This window comes from Meles meles, chromosome 12 (assembly GCF_922984935.1).
Source record: "Meles meles chromosome 12, mMelMel3.1 paternal haplotype, whole genome shotgun sequence".
NCBI lineage: Eukaryota > Metazoa > Chordata > Mammalia > Carnivora > Mustelidae > Meles > Meles meles.
The window spans coordinates 9,674,730-9,699,344 of record NC_060077.1 but is presented as its reverse complement, the minus strand read 5'-3'; the positions used below and the strand labels follow the sequence as shown (position 1 = coordinate 9,699,344).

Here is a 24,615-nt window from a genome sequence, read left to right as displayed (position 1 = left end):
GGAGCTCACCTCCCATTTTTTATGTAAGGAAACTGAGGCTCCAAGGTGGATATGACTAGCTCAGTTTCACCCGGTGAGATGGAGACGATGTAAATCTGACTGTGTTATTCCTCTGCCTCCAGCCTTCTATGGCTCCCGAGTATTCCTGGGTGAGGTCAAGACTCCGGAATGGCACAGACATCGCTGTGGACTCTGGCCCTTGCCCACATCTCCAGCCCCAAACCTGCTTTCCTCCAAGAGGCTTTCCCAGCCCTCTGGGGCCAGGTAAGGTCCCCGCTCTGACCGTCCAGAGCCCTGCTCCACCCCTGCCTGACCGCATCTGGGAACACTGATGGCAACTGCTCTCTGGTGGCCCATTGGGACTTCATGAGAGGAGGGGACATGCTGCATTGTCAGAGGCTGAAGTCCCCAGGGCTTGACACATAGTAGGTGTTCAGTAAACCTTTGTTGAGCAAACAAATGGCCAGAGGCATTCATCTGAACCATAAATGACTGTTTGAATTCCTTTGTTGGGTGTAAAATATTAGAGGTGAGAAGGTGCTTCAGAAAAAAACTAGGCTTTCTCAGGTGGCAGGTAACCATTGTTTCTTTGGGCGTTTGCCCTAAGCTGACCCTGTCAGTGGTCAGGGGTGATGGCTTGACTTTCAGGGCAAGCCCTGGACCCAGAGTAAGAAGATCTGGGCATGTCTGTGTCACGGAAGAGGTGGTCCAGGGTGGCTCTCCCTGGCTGGGTGGCCTTGGCCAAGTGAGTCTCCCTCTCTGAGCCAGCTTCGTCTGTCAAATGGGACCATGGACAGCGCACAGGGAGGCAGTGAAAGTTGACCTCGTCCCCTTTCACAGTGGGACGGTGTGGAGCTGTCCCTTTAACACGGGAGGAGGGGCCAAGACCACAGGAAGTTGGGGGAAACTGGGAAGAGCTGGTGCCGGGGCAGGCTGGTGGGCTGCCGGCTGGAGCCAAGCTGGGTCTGGGGACTGCTAGGCAGTCAGGTAAGGGGGCCTGGGGCCAAATGGTGCCTCTAGGGATCTGTGTGCATGTGTGAATGTGAGTGTAGGGCCATCTGGAAGCTTCTGGGACAAGGTTCATGATAAGCAGGCAGAAAGTGAAGGGTTTGGGTGCAAAACCTTCCCAGGAACAGTGATTTAACTCAGGGTGCTCTGTGGTCTGTGCCCTGGAGAAGAAGGCTGGGTGCCATGGACTCTGATGGCTGGGCAGCAGGTCCTGCTTGCCAGAGGGGCAGGACTGGGCACTCTGCTGCTGTGCCCAAGTTTTCGCGTCCGAGAGACCACCAAGGAGCCAACACCGATGCAATCACACGAGGGTTTATTTGACAAGCTTAAGCTTGGGCCCAAGTACACCCGACGCACAGGAGTAGGGACTTGGACCCCGAACCAGATTACAGTCAGAGTTTTTCTTTCGTTTATTTATTTATTTATTTTCAGCGTAACAGTACTCATTGTTTTTGCACCACACCCAGTGCTCCATGCAATACGTGCCCTCCCTATTACCCTCCACCTGGTTCCCCAACCTCCCACCCCCCCGCCCCTTCAAAACCCTCAGGTTGTTTTTCAGAGTCCATAGTCTCTCATGGTTTATCTCCCCTTCCAATTTCCCTCAACTCCCTTCTCCTCTCCATCTCCCCATGTCCTCCATGTTCTTGATTACAGTCAGTTTTTAAAGGCAGAGTAGGGGTGGACTCGGCGGTAGGTGAGGACAAAGGGGATTGGGGATGATGTTAGTCTCTAAGGAATTTTGGAAGCAAGGTCTCCAGGACCTTGAGGGGCTAGCTATTGTTGGGAGAAAGGTTATTTATTACCAGTAATAAAAATCTTCTCGTGAGACCCGTTAGATGTATATCAGTGGACCATATGCTTGGGAATGATTATTGACACTATCTTGGAGGTTTAGAGATAAAGTTTCCTAAAGGAATTGTTAAAGTAGACTTACAGGATCCTGGTTGGACCTGTTGGGGTAGGGGGTCGGTCAGGCCAGGATTGTCCTTAGCAAAACCTCAAGGTGAGGGCAGTGGAGTCCCCAGGGGAGAGCCACTCTGCCTGTTTCTAGAGCTTGCCAGTAGGTAAGGAATTTGAATGATTTTCTTCTGCCTCTGTTTCCCACATCATTCCCCCCTGAACAATCTTGACCCTTAAATCTTTAAGGTTGTTGAAGGTGGAAGGTCTCATCTTTTGTAACTTCTTCCTGCTGAACAGGGGTGTAGAGTTGTCCCTACCCACTCGGGTCAACACTGGTCAGTTGGGGAATGTGTAGGGGAGTTATGAAAGACAGAGGCAGCTGAGGCCAGGGGAGACTGCTCAGGTGATCTTCCCGAGTGGAAAGGTTCGTCCGTGGAAGTTATGACACCAGAGGAGTTGAAGTCAGGTGAGGAGACATGGCAGAAAACAGCAAAACATGATGAGTGTAACAAAAAGAAAAGGAAGCTCAGATAAGTTTTTTTGCTATTTGACAAAAAACCCTTTTCCAGTCCAGGAGTTTAAACCAATCATTAAAGGAGGGAGGGACTGTTTAAAATGTTAACCTGAGGGGCGCCTGGGTGGCTCAGTGGGTTAGCCTCTGCCTTCGGCTCGGGTCATGATCTCAGGGTCCTGGGATCGAGCCCCGCATCGGGCTCTCTGCTCAGCAGGGAGCCTGCTTCCTCCTCTCTCTCTCTGTCTGCCTCTCTGCCTACTTGTGATCGCTTTCTCTCTGTTAAATAAATAAATAAAATATTAAAAAAAATGCTAACCTGAGTAGGTCAGAACCCAAGAAATATTTTATGATAATCTGGAACATCAAGATGGCTGCACTTACGTCAGGGCTGGACTCGAGGTGGGTACAGCCTTGTTTTTCTTGGCCTCCACATTTCCCCCTCTCAGAGGAACCTAAGGAAAGACCCAATCATGGGTCCAAACTGGCCTCAGTAACAAAGGCCAGTGGTTGGTATTGCTGTCTGAGTACCATGAGCTGAACTGCACCGACTCTGTCTTTGACAAAAGTAACTAATCTATTGATAATGCAGGGCCCGAAGGTAAGGAGGAGAAGGAGGATAATGAGGGGTCCGGTTAGGGTGGACAGCAAGGTAGTTAACCATGAGGAATGATTGAACCATGATTCAGTCATGGTTCCAATCAGGAACCAAGCCTGTTGTGGGGCAATTTTTGAGAGGGAATATACAACCTTGCTGCTGTTCCCATTCCCGTTTGCATCTAGCCAAACCTTCTCTGACTTTTACCATAGATTCTCGGACTATTCCTGAGTGCTCAATGAAGAAGCAACCTTCCTTGTTTAGGGCAGCACATAACCCCCCTTGTTGTAAGACGATTAAATCGAGTCCTCTCCTGTTTTGAAGGACAAACTCAGACAAAGATGTTAGGGAGTCTTGGAGGTGGGAAATAGAGGTCTCTATCCATTCTATGTCCAGATCGATGGCTGCCCCGAGACTGTTATAGTGGGAGTTCTGTACGGCTAGTGAAGCCATACCCGTCCCTGCACCTGCTAACCCAATTCCCAACAGCGTGGTGATGGTGATAGCCGAGATGGGCTCTCTTTTATCCCATCTGTGGGTACCTGCATCGAACCATGGAAGTACCTGCTCACCTGAGTGGTAGAAAATTTTAGGAAGTAGCTGAACTAACACACAGAAACCCTTTGTCTGATTTAGAATCTGACCATGAAAACAGGGGGAAAGGCCTGTAGAACATGCCCACGAACCATCTTGAGGAGGTAGGTGGTAGTCTAAGTTAGACATAGGTCTATAGGTCTTGTCTCTTCACATAGGGACTGGTATTGGGGTGAAAGGGTGCCTATACAGAGTCCCTGACCTGACACGGATTGTAAAGTGAGTCCTTGAGTCTTCTGATGACATCTAAAGGCATTAGGGTTGGAGGTTATGTTGTACTGACCCAACATCGCGGTTCCCTCATAGGAGGGAGGCTGGATTTCATGGCAGAGCCAGCAAGATCGGGTAAGATGGGGCTTGGTTGCATTGAGGAACCTGTAAGCTTGGAACAATAGGTTCCAAAGAGGATGCTGAGAGGGGTTGAGGAAGGGAGGATCTTGTGGGAAGGAGGCCGGGACGGGAGTGATTGTGTCTGCGTCAGGGGTGTTAGTGGACGCAGACGGCATGTAGGTACAGGGGAGGGTGGTGGGGAGGTAGGGGTTGTCTGAGGTTTGGGCGGAGGAGGCGTTAGCACAGGGTTTGGGCCTACGTTAACCTGATTATTCTGGGCCGAGAGTCTCACGATGAATAGTGTACCTGGTACACTGGGTCCTGGTAACCGAGTCTTACTACGTCATAGATTCTTAAGCCCCAAGTAAATCCTACCTGCCATCTTATATCTAGTTTGCCGGCCTCTGTGAATTTTAGGGTGATCAGATTACCAGTTTCAGAGCTCTGCGATGTGCGGTTTCTTTTAAGAGTAATTAAATCGGGGGCACCTGGGTGGCTCAGTGGGTTAAAGCCTCTGCCTTCGGCTCAGGTCATGATCCAGTGTCCTGGGATCGAGCCCCGCATCGGGCTCTCTGCTCTGTGGGGAGCCTGCTTCCTCCTCTCTCTCTGCCTGCCTCTCTGCCTGCTTGTGATCTCTGTCTGTCAAATAAAAAAAAAAAAAGAGTAATTAAATCATCTTTGTAGGGGGCCGTCCACCAAATTTCGCCCGTGGAGACACAGCTCCAGCTGGCACAGTAAACGTGGGGGGCCCCCCATGCTGCCTTGCCTGGTTTCCTGTAAGGTGTCCCGGGCAAACATAAAAATGTCGTTTGTATAGTTGGCTTCTTAATCCGTGGAGATGGGTGTCCCCAGGTAGTTTTGTTAGATCAAGAGTAAGGTCAGGGAACCAAGCCTGTTGTGGGGCAATTTTTGAGAGGGAATATACAACCTCTGCATTAGAAACACTTGTTACCTGCCATGTTAGGTTAAGTGGTTGGTGGGAATTGGCCCTGGCGTGAGGGGGACATGGCGTAAGCAACATTAGTGGGGTAAGTGAGAACGGCGCAGTCTTAGCTTTAGGGGATTGTCCTTGTCGGGCTGACTTTTCCATTCTGGAACAAAGTCCTTGAGAACAGCGTGTGGGTCAGCTGGCCGGACGTGGGTGTAGTGGACCCAGGGAGTAATTCCTTTGACCTTGAGAGCGGTGGGAGTGGTCAGGATCACGATGTAGGGTCCCTTCCAGCGCGGTTGGAGTGTCTGGTGTTGGCGTCTCCGAACGCACACCCAGTCACCCGGTCGATATCGATGGGGGTCCGGGGGGGCCCCCGTCTCATAGAGGGCCCTCAGCTCAGACCACACCTGTCCATGGGTTCGTTGTAACATTTGGAGGGAGAAAAGGAGTTGGTGATCATCAAACCCAGCAAGCACCTGAGGTTTTAAATTGGGAATAACAGGTGGAGAAACACCGAACATGGTCTCGTAGAGGGTAAGTCCCATCTTACATGGGGAGTTTCGCACCCTATATAGGGCGAAGGGGAGGAGAGTCACCCAATCCCCACCAGTCTCTAGGGCTAATTTAGTTAAGGTCTCCTTTGACGTCCTGTTCATCCTCTCTACCTGTCCTGAGCTTTGGGGCCTATAGGCACAATGTAATCTCCAATCTGCCCCAAGGACCGGTGCTGCTCCCAGTGTCACCTTAGAGACGAATCCTGGTCCGTCTTCTGATCCAATCCTAACAGGAAAACCACACCCCGGTGAGATGTCTTCCAACAGCTTCTTGGTCACGGTCTGTGCGGTTTCACGTCTGGTGGGAAATGCCTCTGTCCATCCTGAAAAAGTATCTACAAACACTAGCAAATACCTGTACCCGTGTTTTCCAGGTTCTACCTCAGTGAAGTCCGCTTCCCAGTAGGCTCCTGGGCGGTCCCCCCGGAGCCGGGTGCCCGGGTTAGATCCATGGGCGGTGCATTAGTTAATTGGCATGCGTGATGGCTTGCCACAATCTGTTCGACCTTGGATCGGGAGTCTTTGATGGTGATCTTTGCATGTCGCTCCAAGTCTTCCATTTTTTTTGTTCCCAGGCGGGTCCTCCTGTGCATTTTGGATACGACTCGCCGTCCCAGTTCCTCTGGTGGGATTATGCTGCGGTCTGTAGCTCTCCACCAGCCATGTAACATTGTGTCCCGGGCAGACGCCTAATCCATTGTAAGTCTTCGTCAGTGTCCTTGGGGCTGTCTGGCAGGCTCGGTGCTCCCGGATCGGGCAGCGTGGTCACTAAGACATGGTCCACCGAAAGAGCTGCCTCTTTTTGCCTTTAAGTCGGCCAGCCTGTTTCCCCTGGCCACTGGCGTGTCTGCTTTTTGGTGTCCCGGACAGTGGATAATGGCCAGTGCCTTAGGCAGCCAGAGGGCCCTTAGGAGCTCGAGGATTTCTGTCTTGTTTTTAATAGTCTTTCCTTCTGCTGTTAAGAGCCCTCTTTCTCTATAAATGGCTCCGTGGATGTGGGCCGTGGCAAAGACGTACCTGCTATCAGTATCGATGTTTATCCGCTTGCCTGCTCGCATTGTTAGCGCCTTGGTTAGCGCAATCAGTTCTGCACGTTGGGCCGATGTACCAGCCGCTAACGGTTCTGCCCAGTCTCTGTCTCTGTGGTCACAGCTGCCCCCGCATACCTGATTCCTTCCCGGACAAGGCAACTGCCGTCTGTATACCAGGTGTCCTCTGCATTCAGCAATGGTCGGACCTGGAGATCGGCTCTGACTCTGTGCACCTGAGCCAGGATTTCTTGGCAGTCATGTAGCGGGGGTTCCCGGTCAGGGTTAGGGAGAAGTGTCGCTGGGTTTAGGGCTCTTGGCTCCTGGAACAAAATTCTGGTTGGGTTCAAAAGCAAGCCCTGGTAATGGGTCAAGCGGGCATTGCTGATCCACCGGTCTGGGGTTGTTTGTTCAATGGCAAGTGGGGTAGTGACGTATAGTTCCTGCCCCATAGCCAGCTTATCTGCACCTTTAACCATGGTGGCCACTGCAGCAATAATTTTTAAGCATGGAGGCCGTCCAGCGGCCACGGCATCGAATTTCTTTGAGAGGTAGGCCGCCGGCCTCTTCCAGGGGCCTATGTACTGAATTAGGACGCCCTTGGCCACCCCTTCCTTTTCATCCACGTGAAGGTGGAGGGCTTAGTCAGATCAGGCAGCCCGAGTGCCGAGGCCGAAAGCAAGGCTTGCTTGAGGTCATCGAAGGCTTTGTTCATGGCCTCAGTCCACACAAAGTCCTGTCTTTGCTTTGTGGCCTTGTAGAGGGGCCTGGCTATGTCAGCGAAACCAGGGATCCACAAACGGCAGAGCCCAGCCGACCCCAAGAATTCACGCACCTGGTGGATGTTTCGAGGCTGCAGGATCCTCAGGACGGTCTCCTTCCGTGCATCCGTTAACCATCTTTGTCCATCTCTACCTGTAACCCAGGTAGCTCACCTCCATTTTGCAGATCTGGGCCTTTTTAGCTGAAGCCCGGTATCCCAGAGTTGCTATCGTTTGTAGAAAATCCTTGGTGCCTTCCTTGTAGGCATGTTTCCTGGTCCTCTGCTGCCAACAGGATATCATCTACATATTGTAATAGAGTCAGATTAGGGTGCTCGGCACGGAACTCACCTAAGTGCCTCGTCGAAGACGGTGGGTGAATTCTTGAATCCTTGTGGCAGTCGAGTCCAGGTGAGTTGGCCATGGATGCCCTTCTCCGGGTCCGCCCATTCAAAAGCGAAGACGTCTTGGCTCTTTGGGGCCAAGGGCAAGCTGAAAAGGGCATCCTTTAGGTCTAGCACTGTGTACCAAGTCTTGTCTGGGGGCAAGGTGGAGCGGAGAGTGTAGGGGTTTGGGACCGTCGGGTGCATGTCCATCACCCGTCGGTTGACTTCCCTCAAGTCCTGGGCCGGTCTATAGTCATTAGAGTGTGGCTTTCGCACCGCCTGCAGCAGGGGAGTGTTCCATGCCGACTGAGAAAAATCTTCTCGTGAGATCCTTTAGATGTCTATCAGTGGGCCATATGCTTGGGAATGATTGTCGACACTATCTTGGAGGTTTAGAGATAAAGTTTCCTAAAGGAATTGTTAAAGTAGACTTACAGGATCCTGGTCTGACCTGTTGGGGTAGGGGGTCGGTCAGGCCAGGATTGTCCTTAGCAAAACCTCAAGGTGAGGGCAGTGGAGTCCCCAGGGGAGCGCCACTCTGCCTGTTTCTAGAGCTTGCCAGTAGGTAAGGAATTTGAATGATTTTCTTCTGCCTCTGTTTCCCATATCACTGCCAGCCCTGGCATCAGGGATTTGGCTGGGAGTGTCACCCAGGTGGCCTCTGGAAAAGCCTGAGGGACAAAGAGGCAGGAACAGTAGATGGTCCTTGGGCCCAATTCATAGAGGCAGCAGGAGAGGCCCAGTGAGGAAAGGTGACATGGCCAAAGTCATGCTTGCTGGGACCTGAACCCAAGCCCCAGGCTTCCCACTGTACTGCTCCACAACAGGGAGGGCCCAGGGCTCCCACCTCAGCCCCAGTGGTGGCCACATGCTGTGAGAGCCATGTGTCCCTAGGCCATAGTCTCACCTCGGCCCTTGACCTTAGTCTGGGAGGCCTGGGCCCTTATGGGCATCTGGGCTTGATGAGGCTGTAGGAAGTTTTGGGGCTTGTTCATTTGACAAGCCTGCTGTTTTCCTGGGGGCCTTTAGTGTAACCCAGAGGCCTGGGAGAACCCGGGGGCCGAGCCAGGGACATTTGGCTCCCAAGGACGACTGGTAATTAAGAGGAAATGCTCATCCCTTTAACCACCACTACCGTCACCATCACCGGCAGCAGCAGCAGCTCGTAGATAAAGTGTGGCATGGTGTTAAGAGCACAGATGCCAAAGTGCACTGCCTAAGTTTTAATCCTGGCCATGCCATTTCCAGCTGTGTGACCTTGGACAGGTTACTTAACCTCTCTGGGCCTCAGCGTCATTATCTACAAAATGGAGCTAATAAGTGTACCTATCTCCAGGTTGTCTCAATGATTATACAAGATGGTACACGAGGTCCTTGGCACCGTGCCTGGCTGGCAGTAGGTCCCACACAACTATTAGCTATTGTTATATGTCAGGCATGGAGTCGAGGCCTTCACTGTATGGCCTCACGGTGTCCGCATGGTGATTCCGTGACACCCAAACTCTTCTCCTAGTTTGTTGTATGATTAATTCATTCTTATTTTTCAGGTCTCAGTTTTAATGGTCATTTCCTGCCTTTCCTGTTCTAGCCACAACAAGTGTCCCAGTTCTCCTCTTTAAGACTCCCTGTATGTGTGCTTTCCTCAGTAGTTTTCACCATTTTTGATTATGTTGTTTTTCTATACAGTTATTGGTCGAATGCTGATCTCCCCATCAGCTCCAAGAGGAGATGTCTGTCTTGCTCACCTTGGTATCCCCAGTTCCTAGGTCAGGGCCTACACCTCGCAGGTGCCCTATAGACATGCGGGAGAAAGGGTAAGCACGCCTGCATGGCTAGAAGGCCCCAAAGAGATGGTGGGTGCCTCTAGAGGACTCCGCTGATATCTGACATAGAATAGAGCAGAAGGGACGATGGCACAGGGAAGTTGAGACTCTTGTTTGGGTCACACAGCTGGAAATACGGAGCTGGTTTCTAACTTTGGTCCCTGATTGAGCCCCTAAGCCCAGAGCCAAGGTGAGGCCCAGGCTGAGGTGTGCTGACTCTGAGTGATCCACTGGTCTCTGTCCCTCGGTGCCATGTCCAGTGCCCTAATGCAACTGGGTGGGGGTGGCTTAGACTCTGCCGGGCCTGGGGAACCTCAGGGCCATCCCAACCAGGGCCCTGGGGTCCAATCCAGAGACAGGAGATCTGGAACCCTCTGGTGGGGCGGCGGGCATAGCCAGGACTAAGAAAAGGTGAGCAAGAAGCTTGAGCCCTGGAGGGTGGAGGAGGCTGCAGCGCTCCTCCTACTGGCCAGTAGTGGAACTGCAGGGCGTGGCTCCATGCTTTTTCTGCCCCAGAGAAAAAAGATGGGTTGCATTTGCTCCTTAAAAACACCCCTCTAGGGGTGCCTGGGTGGCTCAGTGGTTTAAGCCGCTGCCTTCGGCTCAGGTCATGATCTCAGGGTCTTAGGATCGAGTCCCACATCCAGCTCTCTGCTCTGAAGGGAGCCTGCTTCCCTCTCACTCTCTCTGCCTTCCTCTCTGCCTACTTGTGATCTCTCTCTGTCAAATAAATAAATAAAATCTTAAAAAAAAAACCAAAACCCTCTATTCCCCCCACTTCCTATTTTCTCCCTTTTTGTTTCTTGCTTTTTCCCACGGGGTCATTCACTAACTGTGCCTTTGCTTCAAACCTCCCGACGGTTTCCCCTTGCAAGTGTAATTGGAATAACATCCCAGCTCTTGACAGCTAGAAGGTTCCCCAAGGGCCTGCCCACCTCTCCTTGCTCGCCTCCTGTGCCCAGTCACTTCTCCCTGCAGTGGCAATAGTCCGAGTTCGTTTCTCCCTCAAGGTGCTTCCAACTGCTCTCCCCGCTGCAGGAATGCTTTTCCCTGGGCTCCCTGCTGTCACTCCCCTTGGAGAACTTGCAGATGAAAAGAGAATTCAAAGCCGTCTCAGCCAACCTGATACTCTCAGATCCGATTTGCATCCTGATCCAAATGCTTAGAAACCCCAAACACTGACTGCAAAACCAACCAATGGGACACATGGGACAACCATGTGTCCCATTTAATGAGACGATCGGAAAGGTGAGCGATTACCAGATATTGGATGATAGTAAGAGATGATTATTAATAGTTTTAGATGTGATAATGGTATTGTGATGACATTTTTTTAAAAAATAGCATCACTGAGATATGATTTCCATAAAATAGAATTAGCTCAGCGCACCTGGATGGCTCAGTAGGTTAAGTATCTGATCCTTGATTTTTGGCTCAGGTCATGATCTCAGGGTGGTGGGACGGAGGTCCCCGTTGGGCTCCGCACTGGGTGTGGAGCCTGCTTAAGATTCTCTCTCTCTCCCTCTCCCTCCACCCCTCCCCTGGCTCACTCTTTCTCTTTCTCTTAAAAAAAAAATTAGTTCACTTTGAATAAGAATTCAGTGAGTTTGCACAAATGTATACAGTTGTGAAACCATGTGGTTATATTGTTTAAAAAGTTCTTTGCTTTTAGAGATCTATGCTGAAGTACTTACAGATGAAGTAGTATAGGAAGAAAATACAGTAAGAAGAATAAAGGAGGGAAAAAGCATAGTACGGGGAGGGGGGGCACAGGTGGGGATGGAACAGAGCAGGCCACGAGCACTTGCCTGAGCTGAGTGATGAGGATTACACCAGAGGTTCCTTAGAGAGTTCTCGATATTTTGCTATGTTTAAATTCTCCATAATTCAAGTTTTTAAAAGTTTTTCTCTCTTGAAAGACCCTTTCTGACCATGTTTGCTAATACACTGCCTCCCACCCCCATTGCCCCTGTTTGAAATTGTGTGATTCTGTCTCCCCAACTGGAATGTGAGCTCTGGCAAAGCAGGGGCTGCCTCCGACTTGTGTGCCCCCAAACATGGAACTGCCTGGCACATAGTAGGTGCTCAGTAAAAGGTTTTTTTTTTTTTTTTTTTTTTTTTTTTGCGTGCATGCATGAAGAATGAATGAATGAATTTTCCCACGCTTATTCATTCATCACCAAGTATTGGCCATGTTCTACACCCCCAGCCCTGTGGGCAGCCACAGTTACAGAATGAAAGAGTCCCTAGTCCAAACCTTTATGTCCAGATGGGGAAACTGAGGCCTAGGGAGGAGCAGATACTTGCCTGGAGTCTCACAGCTTGGTAGCCAGATAAGGCTAAGGAGCCTAGCTAAGGCTCTTCTCCTTACCCCCCATACCCTGGGGAAGGGGTCTCTTGCTGGAGCTGCCTGGGACATGGCCTTCGTGATCTCCTGCAGGCCTCCTGGTGATTGCTGGAATGGAGAGCTCTCTGACAGGCTGCACTAAGCCTGAGCACTTCCACACAGTCACTCCTCTGCTGGAGAGCTGGGCGCTTTCCCAGGTGGCAGGCACGACTGTCTTCCTCAAGTGTGAGAATGTGCAGCCGGCTGGCTCCTTCAAAATCCGGGGCATTGGGCATTTCTGCCAGGAGGTAAGGTGTTGGCAGGAGGGGAGGAGTGAGATGGTTCGGGAAGGAGGAGCAGGGAGATGGATGCTGGCTGGCTAGGGGTGAGGGCAGGAGGGGAGAAGTAAACGTGTACAGATGGGTGGGGCTGGATGAGGGGCAAGGAGTATCAGGGTGGGCTGGGAAGGGACTAAATCCATCCCACACAGGCTCTATGACATTTGCCTGGGTCAGTCCCCAACCCCATTCCTTCTCTTCCCAGGTAGCCAAGAAGGGATGCAGACACCTGGTGTGCTCCTCAGGTGACCCTCAGGGCGGGGTCCTCAGGGCTGCACTGCGGGGTCCTCAGGGCTGCACTGCGGGGTCCTCAGGGCTGCACTGCGGGGAGAAAGAGCTGTCTGGAGCTGCAGTAAATGTCCAGGTTTCAACCCCCTCAAGATGACCACTTCATGTATCTTCTTTTAGCCCTCTTCCCATATTCAGGATTTATAGCCAAAGTGGCAGAAACCCATTCAATACATGTTTAAGATACAGGCCCCAAGAACTGAACATTCTTGGGATAAGTGGCTTTCAGGTATAGCTGGATCCAGGAGCTCTCCTTTGTATCTCTCTTCCCTTGACTTGTCATTTTTTCTATACTAGCTTTATTTTCACACAGACTTCATAGCAGCAAGATGGCCACTGGGAATTCTAGGCCTGCCTCCTATCATCCTGTCAGCCCTAGTGAATAGGAAGCAACCCCTTCTTGTTGGTTTTCCTCAATCCATGATTTGGTCTTTTCACCTCGCTTGGCTCATGTACTCATCCCTGAACCAATTATGGGTTAAGGGCTTGAGTTCTCTGATTAAGTCTATCTAGATCACATATCCACCTCTGGGACCAGAAGGAGAACTCAAAGTTGGGGCATATGAGTGCTGGGAAGGAGTGATCCACAGAGGGAAATGGAGGGGGAAGGAAGATGGTGTGTTAACAGGCTAAAACAATGGCACCCCTTCTGTTGCTTCCACAGGGGGCAACGCAGGCATTGCGGCTGCTTATGCTGCTCGGAAGCTGGGCATCCCTGCCACCATCGTGCTCCCTGAGGGCACCTCCCTGCAGGTGGTGAGGAGGTTGCAGGGGGAGGGGGCTGAGGTGCAGTTGACTGGAAAGGTAAGGACCCCAGTAAGGAGAAGCCAGCTGGGGTGGGCTCTTCCCTTGTCCCCCACCTCAACCCTAGGAGAGGCTAGCTCTCTGCTTTTTTCTTTCCTTTTTTAATGAACAATGCCCGGAGCCCAGTCTTCTGGCTGAGCTGAGAGGTGGGAGCGAGGCATGTTGTACATGGAGGCCTGGGACCTCCTGCCTCTACCTACCTTGAGAAGACTTCTCCTGCCTGAACCCAAGAGAAACAGGAAGCTCATGGACCACGAGTGTGTTCATCTCCTTATAGCCTCATTAACACTTGGTATTATTCATTTAAAAATGTTTGCCATTTGATGAGACGAAAAGTATAAAGAAAGGTGACAGCGGCATCATTTCTCATTCTGAGACCACCCCAGTAATGAAAGGTGCCCACCACCAGGGATAGAGCTGATTCATCTTGTTGCCAAAGAAAGAGAGATGCAAACATGTGATCCTTCTACCTTCCTAGAAGGAAGAAAAAAATTTCCCTGGAAAAGAGATTTTTTTAAAAAACCATTAAAATTAAAACTAAAAAGCCGTACCATGGTACCTGAAAGCTGGTCTGCAAATACTTAGTGTCCAGCTTCCTTCCTTGCTTTCTCCCTTCTTTCTTCTCTTTCTTCATCTATTCAACTGTCCTCCCATCCATCACCCTCTCTCCCTTCCTCTCTCCCATTCATCTGTCCGTCTATCCATCCATCTGTCCATCCATCTGTCCAACCATCTGTCTAACATCCATCCATCCATCTATCCATCCATCCATCCATCTCCCCAACACCTTTCTCCCTCCTCCCCTTCCTTCCTTCCTTCCTTCCTTCCTTCCTTCCTTCCTTCCAGCTCACACTATATGCCTGTACTAGGTTAGAGCTAGGGATATAGAGATAGTAAGACATGGTCTCTACTCTCATGAAGCTCAGGTGTTGTTGGGGAGACACACAGATAATCAGATGTTGATAAGAGATTGCAGTAAGTGTTGTGATGGGAAGAACACGGCCCTGACGAAGAACAGAGAAAACATATTGCTTTAATCAGCTATTGCTGCTAGATCGTGCTTATGAGAAACCCGATCTCTCTTGCTCGTGGGCTTGTGAGTGGGCCAGGTGGCTCTGTGCCAGGCTGCAGGCAGGATTAAGGTCTGCATACATGTCCCCCACATCCCTCTGGACCGGTGGCCACCTGGGACGTGTTCTTCTCTAGGTGAATGGCAGGAGGAGTGGGAGGAAAGACCCTTTTGAGGCTGTGGCTCAGAATGGCTACACTGACACTTCTGCCACATGCCACTGGGCAAAGCAAGTCACACGGCTGGGACCTACATCAGTGTAGGTGAGAAAATGGACTCTGGCCCCTGGTGGGAAGAACAGCAGTCACCTAACAAAAGGCAAGGACGTGTGATTCTAATGGAGGGAGGGGGGAGAGAACTGGGCAGTGGCCTCAGACCTGGGGAGATGATCCAGGAAAGGCTCCCCAAGAAGGGTCCCCTGTGTTATCTTGAAAGGGAAATACAAGTCTTCCCATTGGGGAGAGGGTCATGGACAGAGGAAGGAGCCCAGAAAGGCCTGGAATGGGAGTGAGCCTGGTGCATTCCATTTGCTGTGGCCTGGCCCCTGGGGGAAGGGGTGACAGGTGAGGCTGGAGAGGGGGACAGTCCCCTCGGTGGACAGGGCGGCTTGTAGGTGAGGTTGGCATAGGGCAAAGGGGAGCCACGGCAGGAGTCTGAGCAGGAGAGGAGCACAGGGGGCGCTCACTCTGGCTTCTCTTGGGCCATGGACAGGAGGCAGGAAGCCGGTGAGTGGCACTAAGGACTGCATAATTCTTTTTTTTTTTTTTTTTAAAGATTTTTTTATTTATTTATTTGACACAGAGAGAGATCACAAGTAGGCAGAGAGGCAGGCAGAGAGGCAGGCAGAGAGAGAGGAGGAAGCAGGCTCCCCGCGGAGCAGAGAGCCCGATGCGGGACTCGATCCCAGGACCCTGAGATCATGACCTGAGCCGAAGGCAGCGGCTTAATCCACTGAGCCACCCAGGCGCCCAGGACTGCATAATTCTGAGTCTCACGTTTGTTTCAATAACTCCAGAGAATGAGGCCTGTCTCTTTGGTTCAACGGGTGATTCCTTGTGAACAGAGACTATCTCTTTGTCCTCTCTGTGTCCCCTGGCACAGGCTAGGCCCAGTGTGGGTGTTGCTGGGGGCCAGAGGATGGGAGAAGGTGATCTCCAGCCCCCTTGTCACCATCTGTCCCTTGGAGGAGGGGCTGTTATTTGTCGCTTAGCTTCTGCTGGGATTGGCCAGGGTGGGGGCCCCTCCGAAATCCTGTCTTAGCTTGGGTTCCCCAGAAGCAGACCCTGAGACAAGGAAGGGGGTGCATGTAGTTTATTTGAGAGGTGATTACAGAGATGGTGGGGACATAGAAATGAGACAGGGAAGGGAAGAAAGCTCCCAGTGGTGTGTCCGGGAGTCATCTCTGTGGGCAATTGGGGTTCAGTCCACATTCGGGGCTCCTGTGGAGGACACACACAGGGAGGGTCAGAGGACCTGCCCCTTGCCACTGAAGTCTACCCTGCCCACTGCCCCGCAGAATCCCCTAGCCGGAAAATACCCTACAAGTGACCTCTGCGCTGGGCTGCGGGGACGTGGACTTCTGCCACAGATGCCAAGCCCACGAGAAAAGTGCACCCACCTTTGATATGGTCCACGTAGGTCTGTCAAGACCCGGGCTGCCTCTGGCTGCCTGAATTCAACTGGCAGGTCATCCCCTGGGCGATCGCTGGTTTTCATGGACACCATCTGTAGGGGCCAAGTTGCTACTTGGGGCTCTGATTTGAGGGGGCTTCTCCCCTGTTGGCTGGCTAGAAGCGGAAAAACTGCTTAGCTGGCCTTGGAGCTCACCCTCCCCTGAAACTGCAGGCCGGCCTGTTGGGATTGCGGAAAGCACGTGACATCTACTTACCCGACTAGAAGCCTCCGCCTTGGACCCAGGAGGCTGCCGGGCCCACCCCAGCTCTGGTCTCGCCCTTGGGGTTTTCCTCAGCCCATCAGACCCTGGGGCCATGCAGGAGACCTCAGGCTCTGCTCCAGTCTCCAGAGAGGTCCGATTCCTGGGGCTCCTCAGGACCTCGCTTCTTTTTAGGTCTGGGACGAGGCCAGTCTGAAGGCACAAGAGTTGGCCAAGAGGGATGGTTGGGTGAACGTCCCTCCGTTTGACCACCCCCTGATCTGGTAAGGTTGTTGCCCCTCCCCCATGGAGCTCAGGGCCCAGACCCTCCGTGAGTTGGGGTCCTTCCATTGGACAGAAGGGGAAACTGAGGCCTAGAGAGGAGAAGAGGCTCGGAAGGCAGGCACACTGGGGTTCAGACCCTGCTTCTGCCACTTGCAAGTTGTGACTCTACAAAGTATCTCTCCCTGTGCCTCAGTTTCCACATGTGTACAGTGGAAATGGCAATAGTCAATCCTACGTATTCAGTGTACTTTGGGACACATTTATCTATTTGATCCTCCCCAGAGCCCTCGAGGTGGGAGTTTGATATCCATTCCACAGGCACAGGGTGCTCAAGGAACTTGCCCAAGATCACACAGCTAATAAATGGCCAAGACATTGGGTCCCAGGCCCAGAACTTGCTGGATGCCAATTGATATGCTCGTCCCCTCTTAAGCACACACACTAACGCTGCCTCTTTCCAAGATTGTGGAGGGGATTAAACGGGATAGTGTCTGAGAACATGGCTGGGAGGTGTGGGGAGGGGAAAGAATGAGTGAATGAATACATTGAATGGATGAACACTGAGCTAATTAAGGGTTGCAGGGTCTCTGCTCCCCGTGCTGTCGATGGGGAGTGGGGTGGTGATGAGGAGAGTTTGTGTATACATCAGCCTTTGGGAATGGGGGCCTTTCTCACCCTGCTTTCTCCTTCCCCCAGGGAAGGCCACGCCAGCCTGGTGCGAGAGCTGAAGACAGCACTGGGAACCCCACCGGGGGCCCTGGTGCTGGCAGTAGGGGGTGGAGGGCTCCTGGCTGGGGTATCAGCTGGCCTCATAGAAGTGGGCTGGCAGGATGTGCCCATCATCGCTGTGGAGACCCAAGGGGCCCACTGTTTCAATGCAGCCATCAAGGCAGGCAGGCTAGTCACACTGCCAGAGATCACCAGGTAGGTGTGGGCTGGGGCAGGTGTGGGAGGCTGAGGGTAGGAGTGTTGCTGTCCTATCAGTGGAGGTAGGGAGGACCCAAGAGACTCAACTTCTCCTTAGGACTCCAACCACAGTAATGTCAGAAGGCAACGCCAAAAATGCAGATGAAAGATATGATTCATTTAAGTTTCAGTAATGGACAAAAAAATTTCATTGGTCTATATCATTACAAAGGCAGTTTAAGTGTTTTGCAGGTAAGTTAGAAAATGTAGGCAAGCCATAAGCAACGGAAAACAAAATGGCGCCTTCAAGTCCACCCTCCAAAGACGAACAATGGGTTATGTTTTCCCGGTCTGTGTTTTCCCCTTAGGCATGCATAGTTACATACAAGTGAAATGAGCCTGGCACACAGTAGGTGCTCAACAGATGTCTGTGAAATGAATGAATGAATCGATCATATATTTTTAAGTTGGGATCGTATCCTTCCTAAACTCGATTTTTCTAGTTCCTATGATCCATCATGAACATGGTTTCGTTTTTTTCTGCAATACCATTAGAGAAGTTTTTCCTTGTTACTTCGTGTAACCGATTTTAATTCAACTGAGGAAAAGTTCTTATGAACCACTTAAGTAACTAATCAAGAGTGGCCAGCCTCCAGACCCATGTCATCTTACATCCTCCGTCATCATCACCACAACCATCCTCACGGGTGCTGCGTTAGTTTCCTAGGGCTGCCATAAAGATAACCACAAACTAGGTGGCTTAAAAGAACAGAAATGCATTCTTTCATAGCCCTGGAAGCTGAAAGTGTGGCATCAAGGAGCTAGCAGGGCCACACTCCCTCGGAAGGCCCTACGGCCTCCTTCAGCTTCTGCCTCTGTCTTCACATCACCTTCTTCTCTGTGTGTCTGTCCTGTTCTTGGAAGGGCACCAGTCATTGAATTTAGGGTCCTTTAATCCAGTGTGACATTATCTTCTAATTCCATCTGCAAAGAACCTAGTTCCAAAGTAGATCATGTTCTGAGGTTCTGTATGGCTGTGGATTTGAAGGGAGACACTGTTCAACCCTCTACGGCTACCAGCACCCTATTTTATTAAACACCCATTACGTGCTGGAACTTATCCACATCATGGTGTATGACAGCAAGGTGGCTGAAATCAGAACAGCCTATTAAGTCATCTCTATTAAGCACCTATTGTATATATGGTTCTGGCTGGCCAGTTAGAGAAATAGTCTTTGCTTCAAGGAGAGTTCTGTCTGGACATACGAGTCTCCTTAATGTCTTTCTGGTACCATTTCCACTCCTGTCTGACGCCACTCACCCTCCAGTGTCTCCGTGCTGCCTTTCCCTGAAAATTATTTGTGCCTCTAACTTCGGGGCCTTTCCTGTCCCTTGCACCCGAAATACCAGCCCCTCCTACATTGATGAAATCCTCCAGGGCTCAGCTGGGCAGTTGCTTCTCATATGCAAAGGCCCCAAAGACATTCTGTGTCACTCCTCAGCTGTGAAAGAGCTTGTGGATGGGCTGGTTTGGGCCCCTAGTTGGGAAAGAGGGGCTTGAGGATGGGGACTGGCTATTCAGCTCTGAGTCCCTCGTACCTCCCTCAGAGCCCGGCACAGTGGAGCACTAAGGGAAGTTCATGGATTTACTGCTTTTGTAAAGGACACCACTCTCCAGCCTGGGGCTCTGACCAGACCCACCCGACAGTCAGCTTGCTGGGAGTTCTGTCCACTCTCCCACTGGACTCCAGCTCCTGTCCAGCTCTGTCCCCACCCCGGGGCAGCAGCGCTCCCCTAGATGGCTGTCCCAGCCCTTCTCCATCCTCTGGCTCTGCTTGGAGCTTTATTGAGATAGACTTCATGTTTCATGTAATTCATCCTCTTAGAGGGTAGAGTTCAGTGATTTTAAGTATATTCAGAGTTGTGCCTCCGTCACCAAAATCCCTTTTAGAACGTTTTCCTTTTTTTTTTTTTTTAAAGATTTTATTTATTCATTTGACAGAGAGAGATCACAAGTAGGCGGGGGGGTGGGGGGGAAGCAGGCTCCCTGCTGAGCAGAGAGCCCGATGCGGGGCTTGATCCCAGGACCCTGAGATCATGACCCGAGCCGAAGGCAGGGGCTTAACCCATTGAGCCACCCAGGCAACCCCCTTTTAGAACATTTTCCTCACCTGTCCCCAAGTCCCTCTTCCCCTCCAGCCCCCAGCGATTACTGCTCCACAGCCTGTCCCTATGAACTCGCCTGTTGGGGACATTTCCATTTGGATGAAGTCATACAATACGTGGCCTTTTGTGTCGGCTTCTCTCACTCAGCCTCACGTCTCTTGGCTTCATCCGTGTCGTTGTCCTCACTTCATTCTGTTTTATGGCCAAATACTACTCTCCCATGTGGCTGGACCCCATCTTGCCTATCCCTGCCTCAGCGGCTGCACTGTCTGGGTTTCGGGCTCTGGGGAGTCGTGCTGCTGCTTGTAGGGACCTTTGCTTGTGGACGAACGTGTCCATTTCTCTGGGCTGCGTCCCTACACGTGGTATTGTTGAGCGTCCTTGTTGCCCTGAGTCCTTTGTCTCCCGGCAGGTCAGGGCGTCCTTCCTCCGCTGCTGACCTACGGGACCCTTCACCCCCCACCCCCTGCTTGGGGTGCTTTCCCCAGGCTCTCAGGCCCAGATCCACACTCCCCTCAGCCCCACTCCAGCTGCTGGCCTGTCGTCCCGCCCCTTGGCTGGGTCACGCTCTTTCCTGCCACCAACGTCTGCTCATGCTGCTTCCTCTGCCCAGAATGTTCCTGCCCCTCCCCTTCCCTCCTTTTGGCCGGGATCTCTCACCCTAGGGAGATTGGCCCCACACCCCTGTTTCAGGGAGGGTGCCCTCCCGGGGGTCTGCCTCTATCTATCTACTTAATTCTTTTTCCTCTCCCAGACGTTGTTCTTACGTATTTATTTATAATCAAGGTTTCTAGTCAACCTAAAACATCCTACTCATTTTGGTCGTACCAGGTAGCGATCCGGGAAGCCTCCGCATCCCACTGTCTCACCAGCAGGAGTGGAATCGCCTCTCCACTGTCACCACACGAAGTGACGACCGTGTTACTGACTCTCTCCCGGGCTGGACGTTCCATCCCTGTGGCTTATTAATTTTATAACTGGAAGTTTGGTCCTCTTCATCCTCTTTATCGGTTTCGCCCAGATCTGCCCCCCGCCCCAGCCCTTTCCCTTCCGGTGACCACGATTGACGGGTCTGTAGTTGGGCCCGTTTCTCTCTGGTCGTTGTTGTTGACTTTGTTCTTAGTAACCGCGCTGGTAATAGCCACCACCAGCCCTTCCAAAGGACTTTCTATGCACCAGGCTCTCTTCTACACACTCAGAACGTTGGAACTCCACCCCCATGGCAATCTCGTGGACAAGGGACCGTCGTCACCTCCATTTTCAGACTTAGGAAGCTGACGATCGGGGAGGTGCAGTGACCTTCACGAGGTCCCCCTGCTAGCGCGGGGCTCAGGTTTGAAATCGGGCAGCCTGGCTCCTGAGTTCTGGGCTCTGGGCCGCTCGGGGCTCAGGGCCGGCTCTGCTGGGCCTGAAACACTGCCCAGCTTGGGAAGGAACCGGCAGGTGGGCCATCCCAATCACAGAGATAAACAGCATGGACGCTGGAGCCAGACTGTCTGGATTTCAATCCACACTGCTACGTTCAGACTCGCTGTGTGTCCTTGAGCTACTTCCTTAACCTCCCTGGGCCTCTTAGTTTCCTCCCTTGGAAAACGGAGCTCATACATTTCTAACTCCAAGGTGGGATTTTGAGGATTAAGAGAGGAAACACATGCATCTATCACCTGGTAGATAGTTCATAAATATTAGTTATCGTATAGACATGATAAGTAGCTATGAATGAATAAGACACAACCCAGTCCGTTTCCATGCTTGGCTTTCTGGGGTCTGTGTAAGGACGGCCACAATCACGGTTGGAGGGAGTGGTATGCATTTGTTGGTCCCTCATGGGGCGCCCAATTTTGGGGCTACTGCCTCTGTGCCAGTGCTGTGCTGGGCTTTTGCGAGGCTGAGCCCCGGGTCCGTTGCAGGACGGGAAGGGGGCCTGAGGCTTAGAGGGCTGCGTCTGTGAGGGTGGAGGCCCGAGGAGTCCTCAGCTCTGCCCCACACCCCGGCCCTCCCTGCCCCCTCGCCCTCTCCCACAGCGTGGCCAGGAGCCTGGGTGCCAAGACCGTGGCTGCGAGGGCCCTGGCGTGCACGCAGGAGCTAGACATCATCTCCGAGGTGGTGGAGGACGGCCAGGCTGTGAGTGCTGTGCAGCAGTTCCTGGGTGAGTGAGACTTGCCCTCCCTCCCCAGGCTCGGGGACCTCCAAAGACCCTGGGTCTCTGGGTGCTCTGTCTTGTCTGTACGCTCAGTGCCTACCGCAGGGCTGGGTGTGCACCAGTTATGCGACAAGTGCATGCTGAGCCTGTGGAAGGATAGGGCCAGAGGCCACGGTGCTGCCTCTAGCCTCCGGACATTTATATGTGCTCTGCTTCCTCCTGGCCACGCCCCCCACCCCCACCCCGGGCCAGTTTCCTGCTGATTTCACATGACTCGGGCTACTCAGTCAAAATGGCGCCTCCTCCGATCTTCCACTCTTATCCCTCCTGTGCTGGAGACTCCCCATGGCCTCTGTTCATAGCTGCCTGGTTGTTATTCATCTACAGCGCTAGATGTAAGCCCCGTGGGGGTGAGACTGGGCATGTCCTCTTTACTGTGGTGACCCCAGGGCCTTCCTCGCATAGGGCCTAGCAGAGAGTGGGTGCTCCATAAATATTTGTCAAATGAATGGGTGAATGTATGAGTGAATGGAAAGGTAGATAATGGGTGGATGGATGGATGGATGGATGGGTGTATGGACGGACACAGTGATTAATGGACACATTGATGGATGGACAGACAGACGGTCAAGTGATAGGGGATGGATGGATGAATGCATGGATGGATGGACGGATGGATGGATGGACGCACTGATTGATGGATACACTAATGGATGGACAGACAGACAGTCAAATGATGGATAGGGGATGATGGATGAATGGATGGATAGATAGATGGATATGTTGATTGATGGATACACTGATGGATGGACAGACAGACAGCCAAATGATGGATAGAGGAATGGATGGATGGATAGATAGATGAAAGGTGGATGGATGGAGGGATGGGTGGTCAGATTGATGGATGGAGAGAGGGTCAGGCAGATGATGGATTGTGAGCTGGCTGGCTGGCTGGCTGGCTTCATGGATTTGCGGTGCCCAGAGCCTACTGAGCACTAAATGCTTTTTCTTCCCTTTCTCTCTTCTCATGCACTCCGTTCCCCTGCTCCGGGCAGATGATGAGCGCATGTTGGTGGAGCCCGCCTGCGGGGCCCCTCTGGCTGTCATCTACTCAGGCCTCCTGGGGAGGCTCCAGGCCAAGGGCCGCCTGCACCCGTCCCTGGCCTCGGTCGTGGTCATTGTGTGTGGAGGCAATAACATTGATAGTGGAGCGTTGCAGGCTCTGAAAGCCCAGCTGGGTCAGAGCTGATGGCTCCTCGTCTGGGATGGACACCCCCATAGCTGGCCGAGGGGCCTCTGTGCTCATGGATGGCCATGGAAACTGCTCCGTGCTTCTGTGCCCAGCTGCCTCCTGCAGGAAGCCCTCCTGAAATGCTTCCCTTGGCTCCCCCGCAGACCTAGTCAATAAACACTCCGAGATGAAGTTGTGACTCCAGCTGGTCCCATCTCTCTGGCTCCACAAGCTCACAGAAGGCCCCCAGCAACCTTGAGGCTGGCCCTGTGTGAAGGGACTCTCCATCACACAGCTGGGACCAGAAAGCCAAGGATTCAAACCTTGGAGCTCTGAGACAGTCCAGTCGTGATGAACTCCTGGTAGGGCTTCCCTCAGCTGGGGGACCTGCCCAGGAGGAGAGGGGGGCATTCTGCACAGCTGTACTCAGATCTGGGTGGGCAAGGACAATAACACCTGGCTTTCTCTAGAGCTTTGTATGTGCCGGAAACTTCTAAGAACTTTCCACTCATTGCCTTCTTTAATGTTTGGAAGGGCACCATGAAGCAGAAATCATTGTATCATCCCTGTTATAAAGATGGGGAAACTGAGGCACCGGACGGTGACCAAACCCACTTGATGTCCTGGCGGGCACATGGCCCAGCCAGGCTCAAACCCTGTGATTTTCAATACGACTCTATTTCTTGGACCTCAGCCTTCTTCGTGTGCTGGCTGGTGGTGATGGGACCCTGGGGTAGGAAGCAGGACTGACAGATGGGTTTGGACACACCTGTGGGTCACAACGAGGGTGGGTGCCGGTCCTGGGTTGGGTACCTCTCCCCCATGGGAAGCATCTCTTAGGAAACAGAGGGGAAATTAGAATCTTTTGGAGCCACCAGGGGGCAGCAAAGTGTCTCTGATAGGGTAGCCTGGCTCAGGGCAGGGGAGGCCCAGCCCTGCCCCAGCCTCCCTTGGCTCTTTCTCTAGAGGGGGCCGGCCCTTACCCCATCCGGGGGCGTGCTGAGGTCCCAGAGATGGCTAGGATCCACGAGAGCTTGGCATTGGGGAGCCCTATCCAACCCTCACTGCCTTGCTGGAAACAAGGCTTAGAGCGTGGAGTCCGCCAGGCATCACAGCCCCTGGTAGATAGTGAGGCCTTCCCCTGGGGCCTCCTTTCCTGCCTCCTGCACGCTGTGTGTGCATGGACAAGTGCTCTCCCTTCTCTGGGCCTCAGGTCGCACCTCTGGGCTGGAGGGGGCCCGCTTGTAGCTTCCCACCCCCTTTCCTATCCCCAGGCTGTTGCCCCTGCCAGGCACCACCTCCCTCTCTCAAGAGGAGAACTTGAGGGCAGCAGTGACGTCCCTTTGCCTCTGTCCCCTTCTCTCCTGGCCCCCAGACACTGCCTTCCATTCTCAGCTTTGTGCGTCCCGAAGCCACCGGGCCTAGCAGTATTTCCTTGGAATCTTACAGCGTGAACTCCCCAGAATAGAGGGGGCACAGAGAGCCCCAGCAGAGGACTCAGCCAGAATCGGGCCTGATGCCGTTCCTCCTCACCAGCCTTGAGCAAGCGAAGCTCTGCTTCAGAGCCTCAGTGTTCTGATCTGTGAAATGGGTGGTTTGCAGGTTCTTGCTACAGACCTGGCATATATCAATCAGGGTTGGTTCTTACTATGTTCTGAGCGCTTCTCCCCAGCCATGAGGGGTGGGGAAGAGCCAGAATGTATTCACGGCTTGAGTACCTACCACATGCAAATGGGCCTTAGCAGTCATTTCGTTTAAT

At 52.5% G+C, this 24,615-nt stretch overlaps 1 protein-coding gene across 10 annotated transcripts; it reads left to right on the top strand.

The window, feature by feature from the left end:
- On the top strand, window positions 1-23,055 carry SDSL (serine dehydratase like). Of its 10 annotated transcripts, none has more exons than XM_046025082.1 (11): window positions 242-264; window positions 6,005-6,128; window positions 9,291-9,418; window positions 10,466-10,675; window positions 11,868-12,061; window positions 12,297-12,336; window positions 13,044-13,183; window positions 16,321-16,409; window positions 17,107-17,334; window positions 21,507-21,631; window positions 22,681-23,055. In XM_046025082.1, exons 5-11 carry the CDS (start codon window positions 11,888-11,890, stop codon window positions 22,872-22,874), a joined length of 990 nt encoding a protein of 329 aa, XP_045881038.1. In that variant the 5' UTR covers window positions 242-264; window positions 6,005-6,128; window positions 9,291-9,418; window positions 10,466-10,675; window positions 11,868-11,887; the 3' UTR covers window positions 22,875-23,055. The 10 variants fall into 10 exon arrangements, 9 of the variants coding, with proteins under 9 accessions (XP_045881033.1, XP_045881038.1, XP_045881035.1 ...); XM_046025079.1 differs by lacking the exon at window positions 242-264 and adding an exon at window positions 895-987; XM_046025080.1 differs by lacking the exons at window positions 242-264; window positions 9,291-9,418 and adding an exon at window positions 895-987.
- Window positions 23,056-24,615: the final 1,560 nt, after the last annotated feature.